At 42.3% G+C, this 15,300-nt stretch overlaps 1 protein-coding gene across 10 annotated transcripts in view; it reads right to left on the bottom strand.

Moving 5' to 3' along the window:
* ATP2B1 (ATPase plasma membrane Ca2+ transporting 1) overlaps positions 1 to 15,300 on the bottom strand; it is a 143,272-nt gene that overhangs the window by 20,926 nt on the left and 107,046 nt on the right. For all 10 annotated transcript variants that reach the window (XM_056574360.1, XM_056574359.1, XM_056574358.1 and 7 more), the window contains 2 exons: positions 11,798 to 12,039; positions 254 to 491 (listed from right to left, as the gene is read on the bottom strand). In XM_056574360.1, coding sequence (XP_056430335.1) covers positions 254 to 491; positions 11,798 to 12,039 — 480 coding nt within the window. The remainder of the gene's footprint in view (positions 1 to 253; positions 492 to 11,797; positions 12,040 to 15,300) is intronic.

Genomic DNA, 15,300 nt, shown 5'->3' with positions numbered 1-15,300 from the left:
CCTGATGTCTGAGCCCCGCTTGTCCACCATCACTTCCTGTATTTGGACTCCTCACAGAGACACAGGCAATAGATGCAGGGACAAAAATATACATATTTTTTAACCAATGTATATTACAAATATACATATAATGGCATTATCTACATTATATAAAATGTTTTTGTTGATGACAGGTACACTTTAAATTAGGTGTTGAACCTCTAGTTTCCCATACATGTAATACATTATACAAATTTTTTTCCTTTTTACATACCTCTGGCCTGACAGGGTCTTCAATCCCTACAACAGCAATACAGGTAAGTCCACTCAAAATATCATTTTCGTTTTCCCATTCAGGCTCAGGTTCACCCGCAGGGAAATCTCTATAAGCCAAACATATTGTTCTTAGGCCTTCGGATGCCATTGGCTCAATCACTCTTTTAGCCATATCATCTCTATCCCTTGGTCTGAAGACTTTGGCTTCACCATCTGCACTGATAATTTTGAAGCACCTAAAGAGAGAATTAAAAAAAATCTTACTCTACATTAATTACAATATGCATATTATATGTACCAGACATGAAGCAAAAATATCAGATTATTTATCAATAATACATTATTCATTTTAAAAGGTGGACACTTCACTGACAGGAAATGCAATAGGTTTATTCCCATTGATAATTGTATGCATGTGTATATCTATATACTTGTCTCTTATTCAGCAATGCCATTAATGCACCCTAACCAGAAGCATACCTATGAGTTACCGGGTGCTTTACCAGAATTTTTTTAATAAAATAAATAAAAAGAATAAGCCTTGTCACACAGTTTTATAGTAAGATTCTCTTTGTTGCCCAGAGCAATCAGAGCTCAGCTTTCATTTCTGATGTTGCTCCAGTTAAATAAAGGCTGGGCTAGGATTGGTTACTATGGGCAGAAAAACAAATTCTACTATAAGGCTACTTGATAAATCTCCCCCCCCCCCCCCTCCCAATTGTTTGTCTAGCATTCAATTCATATCATGTCAACATCTGTCAGCAGCAGGATGATATGGACGTGTTCAATATGGGATATGTGGGGCTGTCTGGGAATAAAATGCTCATAGTTTATCAGTAACATCAATTGGTGTGGCCCCTTTATAATCAAATCAAATAAGTTGTTGTTTTAGGGAGTAGTTTTAGGTTATAAAAACCAGCAAGAAAAAAAACAAACTTCAAAACTTCTTGGAAATCAGCATGGTTTTGGTGGTCAGCACCCAAAAAAGTGCATATATAATACATAAAATATACATAAGCAGCTCAAATTAAAATAAGTGTTTATATCAGTAGAAGCGAACAAAAAAACACCTTAAAAGGGGTACTCCGGTGGAACACTTTTTTATCAACTGGTGCCAGAAAGTTAAACAGAATTGTAAATTACTTCTATTAAAAAATCTTAATCCTTCCAGTACTTATTATCTGCTGAATAATACAGAGGAAATGTTTTACTTTTTGGAATACAGTGCTCTCTGCTGACATGACCACAGTGCTCTCTGCTGCGTAAAAGTCTGAACTGTTAATATATATTGATAGTTATCCCGTACGGTGAACGGCGTAAACATAAAAAAAAAAAAATTTTTATAAATCCAAATTTGCTGCTTTTTTGGCACATTTTATTCCAAAAATAATGAATAAAAAAAAATTTATAAAAAGTTAAATCTGTAGTTTTTTAGTACCACTTTTGCTCAGATCATGGCGCAAAAAAATTAGCCCTACTACCGCCACATATACGGAAAAATTAGAAAGTTATAGGTGGTAAAAAATATGGCAATTCCAAACATCCTAATTTTTTTTAAATGGTTTGAGAATTTTTTTTAAGCGGTACAATTATTGAAAAGCATATATTAGTCATATTGACCCATATTTTTACAGGAAAGTGTACACCGTGAAAACACAACCTTCCAAAATTTGCTAAATTGCGGTTTTCTTTTCAATTTTCCCACATAAATAATATTTGTTTGGTTGCGCTGTACTGTTTAAGGTAAAATAAGTGATGTAATTACAAATTAAAATTGGTGACGCACAAAACAAGCCCTCATATGGGTCTGTGGATGGAAATATAAGAGAGATTTTTAGAATGTGAGGAGGAAAAAACGAAAATGCTAAAATAAAATCGGTCTGGTCCTTAAGGCCAAAATGGGCCTGGTCCTTAAAGGGTTAAACATGCAGAACTGGCCAGATTTTGGGCAGCAAGGTTCAAAAAATGTTTACTTTAAATAAATGTCATATGTACTGAATAGTCTCATATATAAAATACAATTTACTATAGTTACCACAGATACCACACCAATGTTAGCTGCAAGGAAAACAAGTTACATGTGATGGCTGCTTAGAGGCCACTCATAATTAGAGGGGACACACAGGCTTAACATATACTGTTGAGCTACCATTTAGTTACAAGTTACCATTTAGTCTAGAAAAGAATGCCCTTCAGCAGCTGATGTGCTCACTGCCATTTGAAACCCTCTTCCCTCCATCTGTTAACCTGAGAGTTCTAGCATTTCTAAATCACTTAATTTACTCCAGAAAAAAACAGTAATGCTTTGTCCAGTAGGAGTCTCATTTCCCTGCAATCTGCTGTCCACTGCCTCTTAGAGAAAATACATTTAGTAACAGACACAGCAAGGTGGATAATAGGAAGTGGGGTGGGGCTTAACACATGCTCTGTGCAGGAGAGAGTAGGAAATGCTGTGTACCTGCAAGATGTGTGTTCTCCAGAGGGTCTGCACTTTCCTGAAAGGTAAATAAAGGTTTTTCCATTCATCTCAGCAGCAGAAGAGGGAAAAAAGTGGTTACACTACTCAGCAACTACTGCTGAGATGAGGTTACTTAAACTGTACAGCCTCTTTAATCTCCCTTCCCTTTAGTCTGCAGGCTTGTTTGCAGCAGCAACTCAGTGCTTACCATTAATGATCAATAGCTGTGAATCATGGAGTGGACTCTCAGGGGCTCAATATCAGCAGAAAGCATTAAAAATCACTTTCACCAATCTGAAGGTTAATCTAACAAAACCATGCAGGATTATAAAAATCTTGTAAAACTACATTTACACTTAAAGGATAATGTACCCATAGAAGGCTTGTGAACGTATGCTTTTATGTGGTCAGGGTCTTACAAGTAGGGAGAACATTATCTCATACAGTATAATTATGTTAAACAACAGACAAGCATTACTAAAAATATAATCTCTAAAAAACATATAACCCGACTAACAACCAGATTACAGTTGCAACACTAGCTTGAAGCTGGGGGAGGATAATATGCATGTATAATGCTGTTAATATTTCTCACTGGAAATTCTTGAGTGTTTTTCTCTGTGACGGTTCCTGCATTAGGCAATCTTGTCCTGAACCTAAACACATCTCCTGTATCTGTAATGAAGCACGTCAGTTCTGGTTATAAAGTATGATTTTTTTTTTTTTTGTTTTATTGAAAAGGTAACAACCGTCAACCTTGCAGTTACATACAGAATCAGTAAATACCAGCTCAATCATAGTGCGACCACATTTGCGTTACAATAGGGAGCAACGGTAAACAGACCACAAGTCTTACACGGAAATAGAACTGCATCACACGAAACAAAAAAAAGTTACTTTTTAAACAGTTAAACTTTTAAGCAGGTATGCCATATAGAACAGCAGACATTAGTGGAATCTCCGAAGTTGTAGCATTTCCAACATCGTACTGCACCACAGAGCAATGGACATAAATAACATATGAACTGGACAGGCAACGATGTGAGTATAGACCGTATAATGGAAATAAAGGGGGAAAAAATTGGGAATATATATCAGCCTCTTACAGGCTCCTGGAATTAGTCATGGAATAGGAACATTGTCAGGGCAGGAGAGCACCATGCACCCCATACCAGAATAAATATAGCAGGGCATTTCCTGTTCTTGTACACAAGTGAGAATGGGATGATAGCATTAATCAGGGCATGCCATAGTAGTGGGTCTCTGGTCCATCCAGCGGAGAGCTACAGCGTTCCTAGCCAAGAACAATGATTCTCTCAAAAAAAAAGTTTGAGTATGAGGAGTTCACACCTCCTCATTAAGTAAACCAAATATACAGACTAAAAAGGGTCAAGTGGAGGAGGGGGTTGCACAAGTGCTGCCAGAAGTCGAAGGACTGCCATCCAGATATCAACAATGTAAGGGCATTTTGCCAGAAGACCGGATCAAGAGTGCCGTTCCGATGTGTGAAACTCTGGTTATGCCATAGCGGGGTATCTGAGGGTATATCTATATAATGATGTACAAACATAGCCCGACAAACCTGAATGGACAGCCTATGAAGGGGCAAGAAGGTCCAGCCACCCATAGTTGGACTCTCTAAGACAAGCTGTAGGGACAATTGAGGGACATAGCGAGATAGGGATAGTTTGGCATCTGGCATCAGGTCATCCAGAACCCAGTGTCTGATGTACCCAAGTTGACCAGCCAGATAATATAAGAAGAAGTCAGCCAGTGACATATCAGCCTCCGACTTTGGACATTGACGGGTAGTAAGGCGAATTTTAGGTCTATTAGGTCCCCAGTTAAAAGGAAACAAAAAAGAGTGCAAAGCATTAAAAATCACTTGGGCACTGGGACCGAGGCATGTTCAAAAAGCGTAAAGGCACTTAGGCAAAATAATGAGTTTTATTAAATGAATGCAGCCAGAAACAGTGGCAGCGTCCCCCCATATGCAGAACTTCTTCTGAACATACGGTAAAAGGGTAAGAATATATTAGTAGCCACATCAAGGGACAAACTCCTATTTATATCCGCCCCCAAATATTTAAACTCAGACACCACCAGAAGTCCACACATCGTAGTAGGCCAGTCCTTGCCGATTTCGTCCAATTAATGAAGAGACCAGAGAAATAACCGATGCGGTCCATTAAATCAATAACATGGGGTCGTTTTTGGGTTGGGTTAGAGAGAAAAAGAACAATGTATCATCATAGGAAAATAGATGTGCATAAAAAGAGGAAAGACAGAGCCAAATCATCATTACCTATGAGAAGGGACCCATCTGAGGCCCTAAGCTTAAGAATTGGTGAGGTCAACGAGTTCTGGCGCACTATGTAGGCCAACAGTTTATTGGATTGATTCCAGAGTTCAAAATAAGACTTTAGTAAAGAATTATTTCCAGTTTGCTTTTTCGTGAAGATGCAACATATACTGATGACTCCAGGCTGCCTTGTTGGTCCAGGATATGATCATTAGGACCAATAAGATCCAACCAAAAAGGATGGATCTTCCAGCGACGAGGTGTTCCAGAATTGGCCAAGGAGCTATCAAGCAAAAAGGGGAGAATGATCTGAAATCGCTCAGGGCTCATAGGAGACATCCGAGACCTGAGATTTTAGAAGCAAGTTACCACAAGAAAGGTCAATTCTGGACAGTGCGTTTCTACCCAATGTATGACAGGAGTATTGTTTAGACACTGGATACCTCAGTCTAAAAAAAATAAACCCATCCCACCACGGTAAGGAACTGAGAGAGTTGAGTGCTGCTAGCTTCTGTGACAGGGGTCAAGGGGGGGGGGGGGGGGGTGTGTGTGTGTTTATAGATAAAAAAATAGATATAGTGGTGATCGGGCCATGTTACGGATCCTAAAACTAGTTATGGGTGTCAGGGACTCCAGGATACAGCTCAGGATGATAAAAATGCAGGTACTGGAGCGGGAGTTCCTATAGCGTGCGACCGCTCATCTCAACCACCACGCCACACCCAAGTATTAATTCTTTTATAACTAGGACAGGATAGCATGACTTAAAAAGGGAAATGGCATTCTATTGCATGCCTGAAACCCAATAAGGCTGGGTTCACACTACGTTTTGTACTTACGGTCCCGTATACGGCTGGGAGAAGGGGGGCGGGGCTTAATCGCGGCACCCGCGCTCAGCCGTATAGGGGAACCGTATTTAATGCATGTCTATGAGCCGACCGGAGTGAACAGCAGCCTCCAGTCGGCTGCGTTTTCGGGCGTATGCAATTTCCCGACCGTAGGCAAAAACGAGTCAACGTTTTTGCCTGCGATCGGGAAACCGCATACGGCCGAAAACGCAGCCGACCGGAGGCTGCGGTTCACTCCGGCCGGCTCATAGACATGCATTAAATACGGTTCTCGAATACGGCTGAGTGCGGGTGCCGCGATTAAGCCCCGCCCCCCTCCTCCCAGCCGTATACAGGATCGTAAGTACAAAATGTAGTGTGAACCCAGCCTAACTGTCAGATTGTGTCAGCCTGTGTGTCTGTAGTCAACTATGTTCCCAATATAAGAATCAGACAATGTAGACAGCAATATGGGCATCATTACAAACATTTGTAGGTTACATTTCAAAATAGCCTGGGGAAGTAATGAAATCTGTCTGATTTGCCCATAGCAACTAATTAGCGCTGTTTATTTTCCCCAGCTCACTATCCCCTTAAAAGGGGTACTTTGCTAAAAAACATTTTATCCACTATGCAATGGATAAGGGATAAGATGTCTAATTGCAGGGGTCCCACCACGATCTGCACGCCAGCAGCGGCAGCGGCCAGAACACGGAAGCTTGGAGCTTCCGTGTTTGTGACGTCATACCAAGTCCCCTCCATTCATGTCAATGGAATGGGGTGTGCCTGCTAGTAAGTAGCCTCCTCCATAAACAAAAGTTGGTGGCGTGGCGGCTGTGGTCAGTCAGTCATCGGGCACAGAGCAGAGTTCATTGCATGTTGCTGCAGTTGAGATCGCGGGGGTCTCTGCATAGCACTGATAAATATTTACAATCTACACTGCTCAAAAAAAATTAAGGGAACACTAACCCCACAATGTAACTCCAAGTCAATCACACTTCTGAAACCACACTGTCCACTCAGGAAGCAACATTGATTGACAATCAATTTCACATGCTGTTGTGAAAATGGAACAGACAACAGGTGAAAATGATAGGCAATTAGCAAGACACCCCCAATAAAGGAGTAGTTCTGCAGGTGGTGACCACAGATCACTTCTCAGTTTCTATGCTTCCTGGTTTATGTTTTGGTCACTTGAATGCTGGAGGTGCTTTCACTCTAGTGCAGGGATGTGGAAATCCTATAGCCCGACGCCCGGGACAAGTAGTTTTGGGTGCCGGGCAGGTGAATTGTTTATAGATTTAGCCCTGTATCGGGCTAGCAGGGACAGACCGACTTCCCCCTTATTTTTCTTTAATGTCGGTGTGAGGCGCAGGAGCCGATGGAAGTCTACACCTCACACCGGCCTCAGAGTGTATGGAGGGGGCGGCGGCCTCCAGCCGACTGCAAAGTCCCCTTATCTCCCCTCCCGGAGGATGGAGGACGCAGCTCAGAAGACACAGTAGGGTGAGAGAGAGGATGTTGACAGCTCCGTGCACAGCTCCATCCCCCGCACACAGCTCTATCCCTCCCCCTCCCCGGCTCTGTCTAGACAGGACCTAATCCACCACGGGGAGGTTGCTTGTTTGCACGGGGAAAACACAGAGCAGGGGGGAGGGGAGAGAGGAGAGGACGGAAATCTCACCTCACACCGGCGGTGACTACAGCTCTGAAGTCCACTCATGGCGGCTCAGGTGAGGAGGCCAAGAATGCAGGCGGAGGCAGGAAGGGTGGTTGTATATGTATGGTGTGAGTGTATGTGTGATGTGTATGTAATGTATGATGGGGGGGGCAGAGGCAGGTGTATGTATGATGTGTGCATATGTATGGTGTATATCAGTGTTTCCCAACCAGGGTGCCTCCAGCTGTTGCAAAACTACAACTCCCAGCATGCCCTGGGCATGCTGGGAGTTGTAGTTTTGCAACAGCTGGAGGCACCCTGGTTGGGAAACACTGGTGGATATGTATGGTGTGAGTGTATGTGTGTATGTATGATGTCTGTGTGATGTGTATGTAATGTATGATGTGTGTATAATGTCTAAGTGTGATGTGTATGTATGTGATGTATGATGTGGGGTGGGCAGCGGCAGGTGTATGTATGATGTGTGCATATGTATGGTGTATATGTATGGTGTGAGTGTATGTGTGTATGTAATGTATGATGTGGGGGGGGGCAGTGGCGGGTGTGTGTGTGTGTGTGTGTGTGTGTGTATGTGTGTGTGTGTGTGTGTGTGTGTGTGTGTGTGTGTGTATGTATATGGGGGCAGTGGCTGGTGCATGTATATGTGTATGCATAAATGTTTTGTATAGGAGCAGACGGGCATTAGGGCAGTTGTACCATCTAATTTTATTTATTTTTAGTGGCACCCGCACTAAATTGCACCCCCAGAATCCCGCCCCCTTCATACTCACCCGCCAACCAAGAGCCCCACGGATGCACACAAACACGCCCAAACCAAAACTACAACTCCCAGCATAACCTAAACTGTAGAACTATAAAGTGCAACATGCTGGGAGTTGTAGTTTTGGTTCGGGTCAGCTGCAGAGCTATAGGCTGCATCAGGGCATACTGGGTGTTGTAGTTACTAACTGTAATTCCCAGTATTCCTTGACACAGACTATGGCTCTGCAGCTGACACAAACCAAAACTACAACTCCCAGCATGTTACACAATAACCTTAACTGTACTATACAGTGCAACATGCTGCAACACCCACACAACCATAGGCTGTATCAGTGCATGCTGGGAGTTGTAGTTATCTAGTAACTAAATGCAACTTCCAGCATTTTCTGACACAAAATGCAGCACATAAACTGGAGAAGCAGAACACCCCCCCCCCCCCCAGTAACATAAGTCCCTATTGAGACTGAAAAAAAGTGATTAAAATATTTCAAAAAGTGCGTATACATGTGAATAAGCCCCTTTCCTAATAACAGTTTCCTTTAAATAAAAATAATGTACAAAAATAAACATAAGTGGTATCGCTGCATGTGGAAATGTCCAGGCTATTAAAATATAATGTTAATTAAACCGTACGGTGAACGGTGTAAACATAAAAAATAGTCCAGAATTGCTCATTTTTGGTCACTTCATATGAGAAATTTTTTATAAGGTGATCAAAAAGTTACATCTAGACTTTTCTGGGCTTCCCTCGGGTGTAAAAGGAGCTACAGCTCTCCCGCCGCTAATAGTCTGGCATACTGCGATCGCCTATTAAACCATTAGATCAGCGCTGTCAGCAGTGTCTAAAGGGATCTTATATCCATCCCTGGTGGTCTAGTGGGGGGGATCGTACTATTTTGGTGGAAATTATTTTATTTGCCAGGACAAGTGGATTTTCTTGAGGGACAAGTAGATTGTGTTCCGCTTTAGTCCCTTGGACAAGTAGTTTTTTTTTTTATTTCCACACCCCTGTAGTGGTAGCATGAGACAGAGTCTACAGCCCACACAAGTGGCTCAGGTAGTACAGCTCATCCAGGATGGCACATCAATGCGAGCTTTGGCAAGAAGGTTTGCTGTGTCTGTCAGTGTAGTGTCCAGAGCATGGAGGCGCTACCAGGAGACAGGCCAGTACATCCGGAGACGTGGAGGAGGCCACAGGAGGGCAACAACCCAGCAGAAGGACCTCTACCTCTGCCTTTATACAAGGAGGAGCACTGCCAGAGCCCTGCAAAATGACCTCCAGCAGGCCACAAATGTGCATGTGTCCACTCAAATGGACAGAAACAGACTCCATGAGGGTGGTATGAGGGCCAGACATCCACAGGTGGGGGTTGTGCTTACGGCCCAACACAGTGCAGAACATTTGGCATTTGCCAGAGAACACCAAGATTTGCAAATTCGCCATTGGTGCCCTGTGCTCTTCACAGATGAAAGCAGGTTCACACTGAGCAGATGTGACAGACATGACAGAGTCTGGAGAAACCGTGGAGAACGTTCTGCTGCCTGCAACATCCTCCAGCATGACTGGTTTTGGCAGTGGGTCAGTAATAGAGTGGGGTGGCATTTCTTTGGGGGGCTGCACAGCCCTCCATGTGCTTGCCGGAGGTAACCTGACTGCCATTAGGTACCGAGATGAGATCCTCAGACCCCTTGTTAGACCATATGCTGGTGCAGTTGGCCCTGGGTTCCTCCTAATGCAAGACAATGCTAGACCTCATGTGGCTCGAGTGTCAGCAGTTCCTGCAAGAGGAAGGTATTGATGCTATGGACTGGCCTGCCCATTCCCCAGACCTGAATCCAATTGAGCATATCTGGGACATCATGTCTCGCTCCATCCACCATTGCACCACAGACTGTCCAGGAGTTGGCGGATGCTTTAGTCCAGGTCTGGGAGGACATCCCGCCACCTCATCAGTAGCATGCCCAGGCATTGTAAAGAGGTCATATGGGCACGTGGAGGCCACACACACTACTGAGACTCATTTTGACTTGTTTTAAGGACATTACACCAAAGTTGGATCAGCCTGTAGTGTGGTTTTCCACTATGATTTTGAGTGTGACTCCATATCCAGACCTCCATGGGTTGATAAATTTGATTTCCATTGATATTTTTTGTTTGATTTTGTTGTCGACACATTCAACTATGTAAAGACAAAAGTATTTCATATGATTAGTTCATTCATACAGATCTAGGATAGGTTATCTTAGTGTTCCCTTAATTTTTTTTGAGCAGTGTATATTGCAATATATATAGTCCCCAGTGGAGAAGAAAAAAAAAAAGAAAAAGAAAAAAAGAAAAAAAACTGTCTGAGTTTCTTTAAAAGTAGTACAATAGAAAAACATGCAAATTATTTTTATCATATTGGTCCACAAAATATGTCAGTTTTACCATAAAGTGCACTGTGTAAAAAAAAATAAAAAAACCCATACCCCCCCCCAAGAAACTGCAAAATTACGGTTTTCTTTTCAATTTCCCACATAAATATTTTTTGTTTTGCGCCATACATTTTACTGTAATATGAAAGGTGTCATAATACAATTTGTTGAACAAAAACAAGCCATATGGTTCTTTGGATGGAATAATAAAAGTTACGTCTTAGAAAACAGGAAGGAAAAATGTAAATATAAAAATGAAAGTTGCCTGTGTCCTTAAAGGGGTAATCCACCCCTAGCCTCTTATCCCCTATCCAAAGGATAGGGGATAAGATGTAAAATCATGGGGGTCCTGCCGCTGGGGACCCCCGAGATCTCCGCTGCAGCACCCTGCTATCATTAATGCACAGAGCAAACTCGCTCTGTGCGTAATGACGGGCAATACAGGGGCCGAAGACAACGTGACGTCAAGGCTCCGCCCCCTCCCACAGACTTGCATTAAGGGGGCGGGATGTGACATCAAGAGGAGGCGGAGCTGTGAGGTCACAATGCTCCGGCCCCTGTAACGCTGGTCATTACGCACAGATCGAGTTTGCTCTGTGCAGTAATGATAACGGGGCGTTGCATCTGATATCCCGGGGTTGGGGGGGTCCCAGCGGCAGGACCCCCGCGATCTGACATCTTATCCCCTATCCTTTGCATATGGCATAAGATGCAGGGGCGGAGTACCCCTTTAAGGTCAAAATAGGCTGTTAAAACAAGGATTGAAACAGAGCTAATTTCATCTCCTCTGTCCTCAGGTTGTGTGTGGTATTGCAGCTCAGTTCCACTCCATTGTAATATCACATACAACCTGAGGACAGGTGTGGTGCTGTTTTTGTAAGAAGTTAGCTTTGTGCTTCCCTGGATAACCCCCTCAAGAAATGAAAGCAGAGCTCTAATTGATTGCTATGGACAGCCCTAGTTTGTCTTTTATTTATTTATTTTTTAACTACCTCCCCAGAACGTTTACGAATTTTGTGCAAATGTTTCACTTGTTTCATGAATTTCAATGTAACCTCTCATTGGGTAGAGTTGCAAAAACAAAGCAGGACACTTACTTTTTGAGGAGAATCTCAGAGGCACCCTTACTGAACATTCGGTAACTGCCATCATTGTTTTTTAACACTGTGCTCATAGATTTTCTCACAGAATTAAAAGTGTACACTTTAAATAAGGTTTCCTCAGGGATCTCATTTCTGACATCTTGATAATCCCGTTTTAGATCCAAAAGAAATCCCAGCAAGGCACATTCAGTTTTGTTCCCGACATGGCGTGGTAGGCCACCTTCTTTTTCTGGAGGCTAGAGAGTAATAATAATAATAATAATATTGATATAGCGCTAACAGATTCCACAGCACTTTACAATTTAGTGGATGTTATAGGTATGCTTGAATAGATGTGTCTTGAGGGCACATTTTAAACTGTGGATATTGGGTATAAGTCTAAAGTATCAAGGAAGTAAGATTAATCATACATTAGACAGTAAATTAAGACATTTAACAAAGACTATAGGCAGCTTTACACTGATTTTTATTTATTTATTGTTAACTAAGTTCAAATTTAAGAAACTTTCTAAAATAATCATGTGTTTTTTCAATTTTGTCATGGCAGCCTGTGCAACTCTTGTATATAGGGGTCCTTCTGCTGTTTATTGAATAAATTCAACAGCACAGATGTGTCAGCTTTCTCTGCTCTTCCCTCCTTACATAGGCTGATGACCAGGCAGACAAACCAACTTTCCCAACCACTGCCCTGTGTAAATATTCCATAGATGAGCCAGCAGATTAGCTTTCTTTTATATGAACACTAGCAGAGTACCCCGCATTGCTCGGTCATCCCACCTAAACCTTGTGGGAGAGGAAAAGCTGCAATTACATGGGACTTTAGACAAAAAAAGAGAAGCCCATCACATAAGAGGGATGGGCTAGGGTTGCATTAACTCTACTGCGTTTGTAGCAGACATAAGTAACATGTGTACCAAGTTTCATTGAAATATATCCTGCCATTTCGAAGTTATGCAGGAGCATACATTGAGTTTTATACATAAGGGGGGGGGGGGGGGATTTATCATAGTCTGTTTTTGGCGTGTTTTACAGTCAATTTTCAGCTGTGAAAAGTGCTAACGCGTTAAATTTATGAAAGCTTTTGTCTAAGCAATGGAAAAATTACCCAAGCACAGCAAATTTTAAACTGAAAAAAAAGTGGCTGTGATAATTGCTGTGTTGCTGACCCCCTACAACTTTCTTATTTTTCCATATATACAGGGCTGTAGGATGGCTAATTTTTTCTGCAATAATCTGTAGTTTTAACTGTATCACTTTCGCATATTTGTGAAATTTTGGTCCCTTTTGTTGCTTTTTTCCAAAATGTGATGTGACCAAAAAACTGCAATTTTGGACTTTTACAGAACAGACATTTTATTTTACTAGTTTGGACATATCTGCTGGTCAATATAAAATATTTTGTAAAATAGGGAAAATGGGGCAATCCACTGCTGAGGTAGCCGGAGGGGCTTACCTCTGTTCCTCCACTGGTCCCGGCTATCGCATTGATAAAGCCTGGCTTAACCAGGCTTTATCAATCAAGTGCAGAGCACACAGATCAATGGAGTTCTATGGAACTATTGATCTGTATGAGGACTAATGATTCCTCCTAAAAGTCCCCTAATGGGAATAGTGTGTAAAGATTAAATCACCCCCCTTTTCCCAAATTCCATATAAACAATACAGTCATGGGCATAAATGTTGGCACCCCTGAAATTTTTCTAGAAAATTAAGTATTTCTCACAAAAAGGATTGCAGTAACACCTTTTTTGCTATACACATGTTTATTCCCCTTGTGTGTATGGGAACTAAACCAAAAAAGGGAGGAAGACCAGCAAATTGGACATAATGTCACACCGTACTCCAAAAATGGTCTGGACAGCATTATTGGCACCCTTAAAGGGGTACTCTGGTGTTTTATAAATCAATCCATTTTAGGAACTGTCCAGAGCAGCATATGTTCGCTATGGGAATTTTCTCCTACTCTGGACAGTTCTTAAAATGAATAGAGATGTCATGAAAGAGCAGCGTGCTCGTGATGTCGGCAGAGAGCTCTGTGTTCCAAAAAGAAAAAGAATGTATTCTGTAGTATTCAGCAGCTAATAAGTGCTGGAAGGAAGGATTAAGATTTTTTAATAGAAGTAATTTACAAATCTGTTTAACTTTCTGGCACAGGTTGGTAAAAAAAAAAAAAAATATATATAAAGTTTTCCACCGGAGTACCCCTTTAACCTAATATTTGGTTGCACACCCTTTGGAAAAAAATTACTGAAATCAGTCGCTTCCAATAACCATCAATAAGCTTCTTACACCTCTCAGCCGGAATGTTGGACCACTCTTCCTTTGCAATCTGCTCCAGGTCTCTCTTATTGGAAGGGCGCCTTTTCCCAACAGCAATTTTAAGATCTCTCCACAGGTGTTCAATGGCATTTAGATCTGGACACATTGCTGGCCCCTTCAGAACTATCCAGCGCTTTGTTGCCATCCATTTCTGGTGCTTTTTGATGTATGTTTGGGGTCATTGTCCTGCTGGAAGACCCAAGATCTCTGATGCAAACCCAGCTTTCTGACACTGGGCTGTACAGTGTGACCCAAAATCCATTGGTAATCCTCAGATTTCATGATGCCTTGCACACATTCAAGGCACCCAGTGCCAGAGGCAGCAAAACCACCCCAAATCATCATTGAACCGCCACCATATTTCACTGTAGGTACTGTGTTCTTTTCTTTGTATGCCTCATTCAGTCTTCGGTAGGACTGCATGATATGGGGAAAATGTGCGATTACGGGCCTAAATATTGCGATTTTGATATGTGATTCAATATAATAAATGGTTAAATCCCCCCCCCCATTTAACATCTATCCACCTATTTTATACCCGCCACCCATTTTACATCTCCCCCAGTCTAATCCCCCCCCCCCCGCACAATCTTCCCTCCCCCCCACAATCTTCTATGTCACATTTCCACTGCATCAGCCAATCACTGGCTTCACACGTGACACCGCTGCGGCCAATGATTGGCTGAAAAGGGAAAGGTCCTATTACTTGTATGGAAAACAGAGGAGATATTGGACTGCACCGAGACGAATGGCATCAACGGCATCTACAGGGACCAGGAGTAGGTGGCCTTTTACTTAGCTCAGTTTTTTTTCTACCAATGTGCCTCCAGCTGGTTTTGCCGGGGGGCCGTATCGCTATATCGCAAATAGCAAAAATCGCGATTCAATTGCTTTTGCGATATATCGTGCAGCCCTAGTTTTCTGTAAACAGTAGAATGATGTGCTTTACCAAAAAGCTCCATCTTGGTCTCATCTGTCCACAAGACGTTTGCTTAGAAGGATTTTGGCTTACACAAAATGTAGTCTTGCTTTTTTATGTCTCTGTGTCAATAGTGGGGTCCTCCTGGGTCTCATGCCATAGGTGTTTAATTTCATTTAAATGTCAACTGAGTTTGCGCCGACACTGATGCTCCCTGAGCCTACAGGACAGCTTGAATATCTTTGGAACTTGCTTGCTT

This window comes from Hyla sarda, chromosome 4, assembly GCF_029499605.1.
Source record: "Hyla sarda isolate aHylSar1 chromosome 4, aHylSar1.hap1, whole genome shotgun sequence".
NCBI classification, from domain to species: Eukaryota; Metazoa; Chordata; class Amphibia; order Anura; family Hylidae; genus Hyla; species Hyla sarda.
This window is presented reverse-complemented; position numbering and strand designations above follow the sequence as displayed.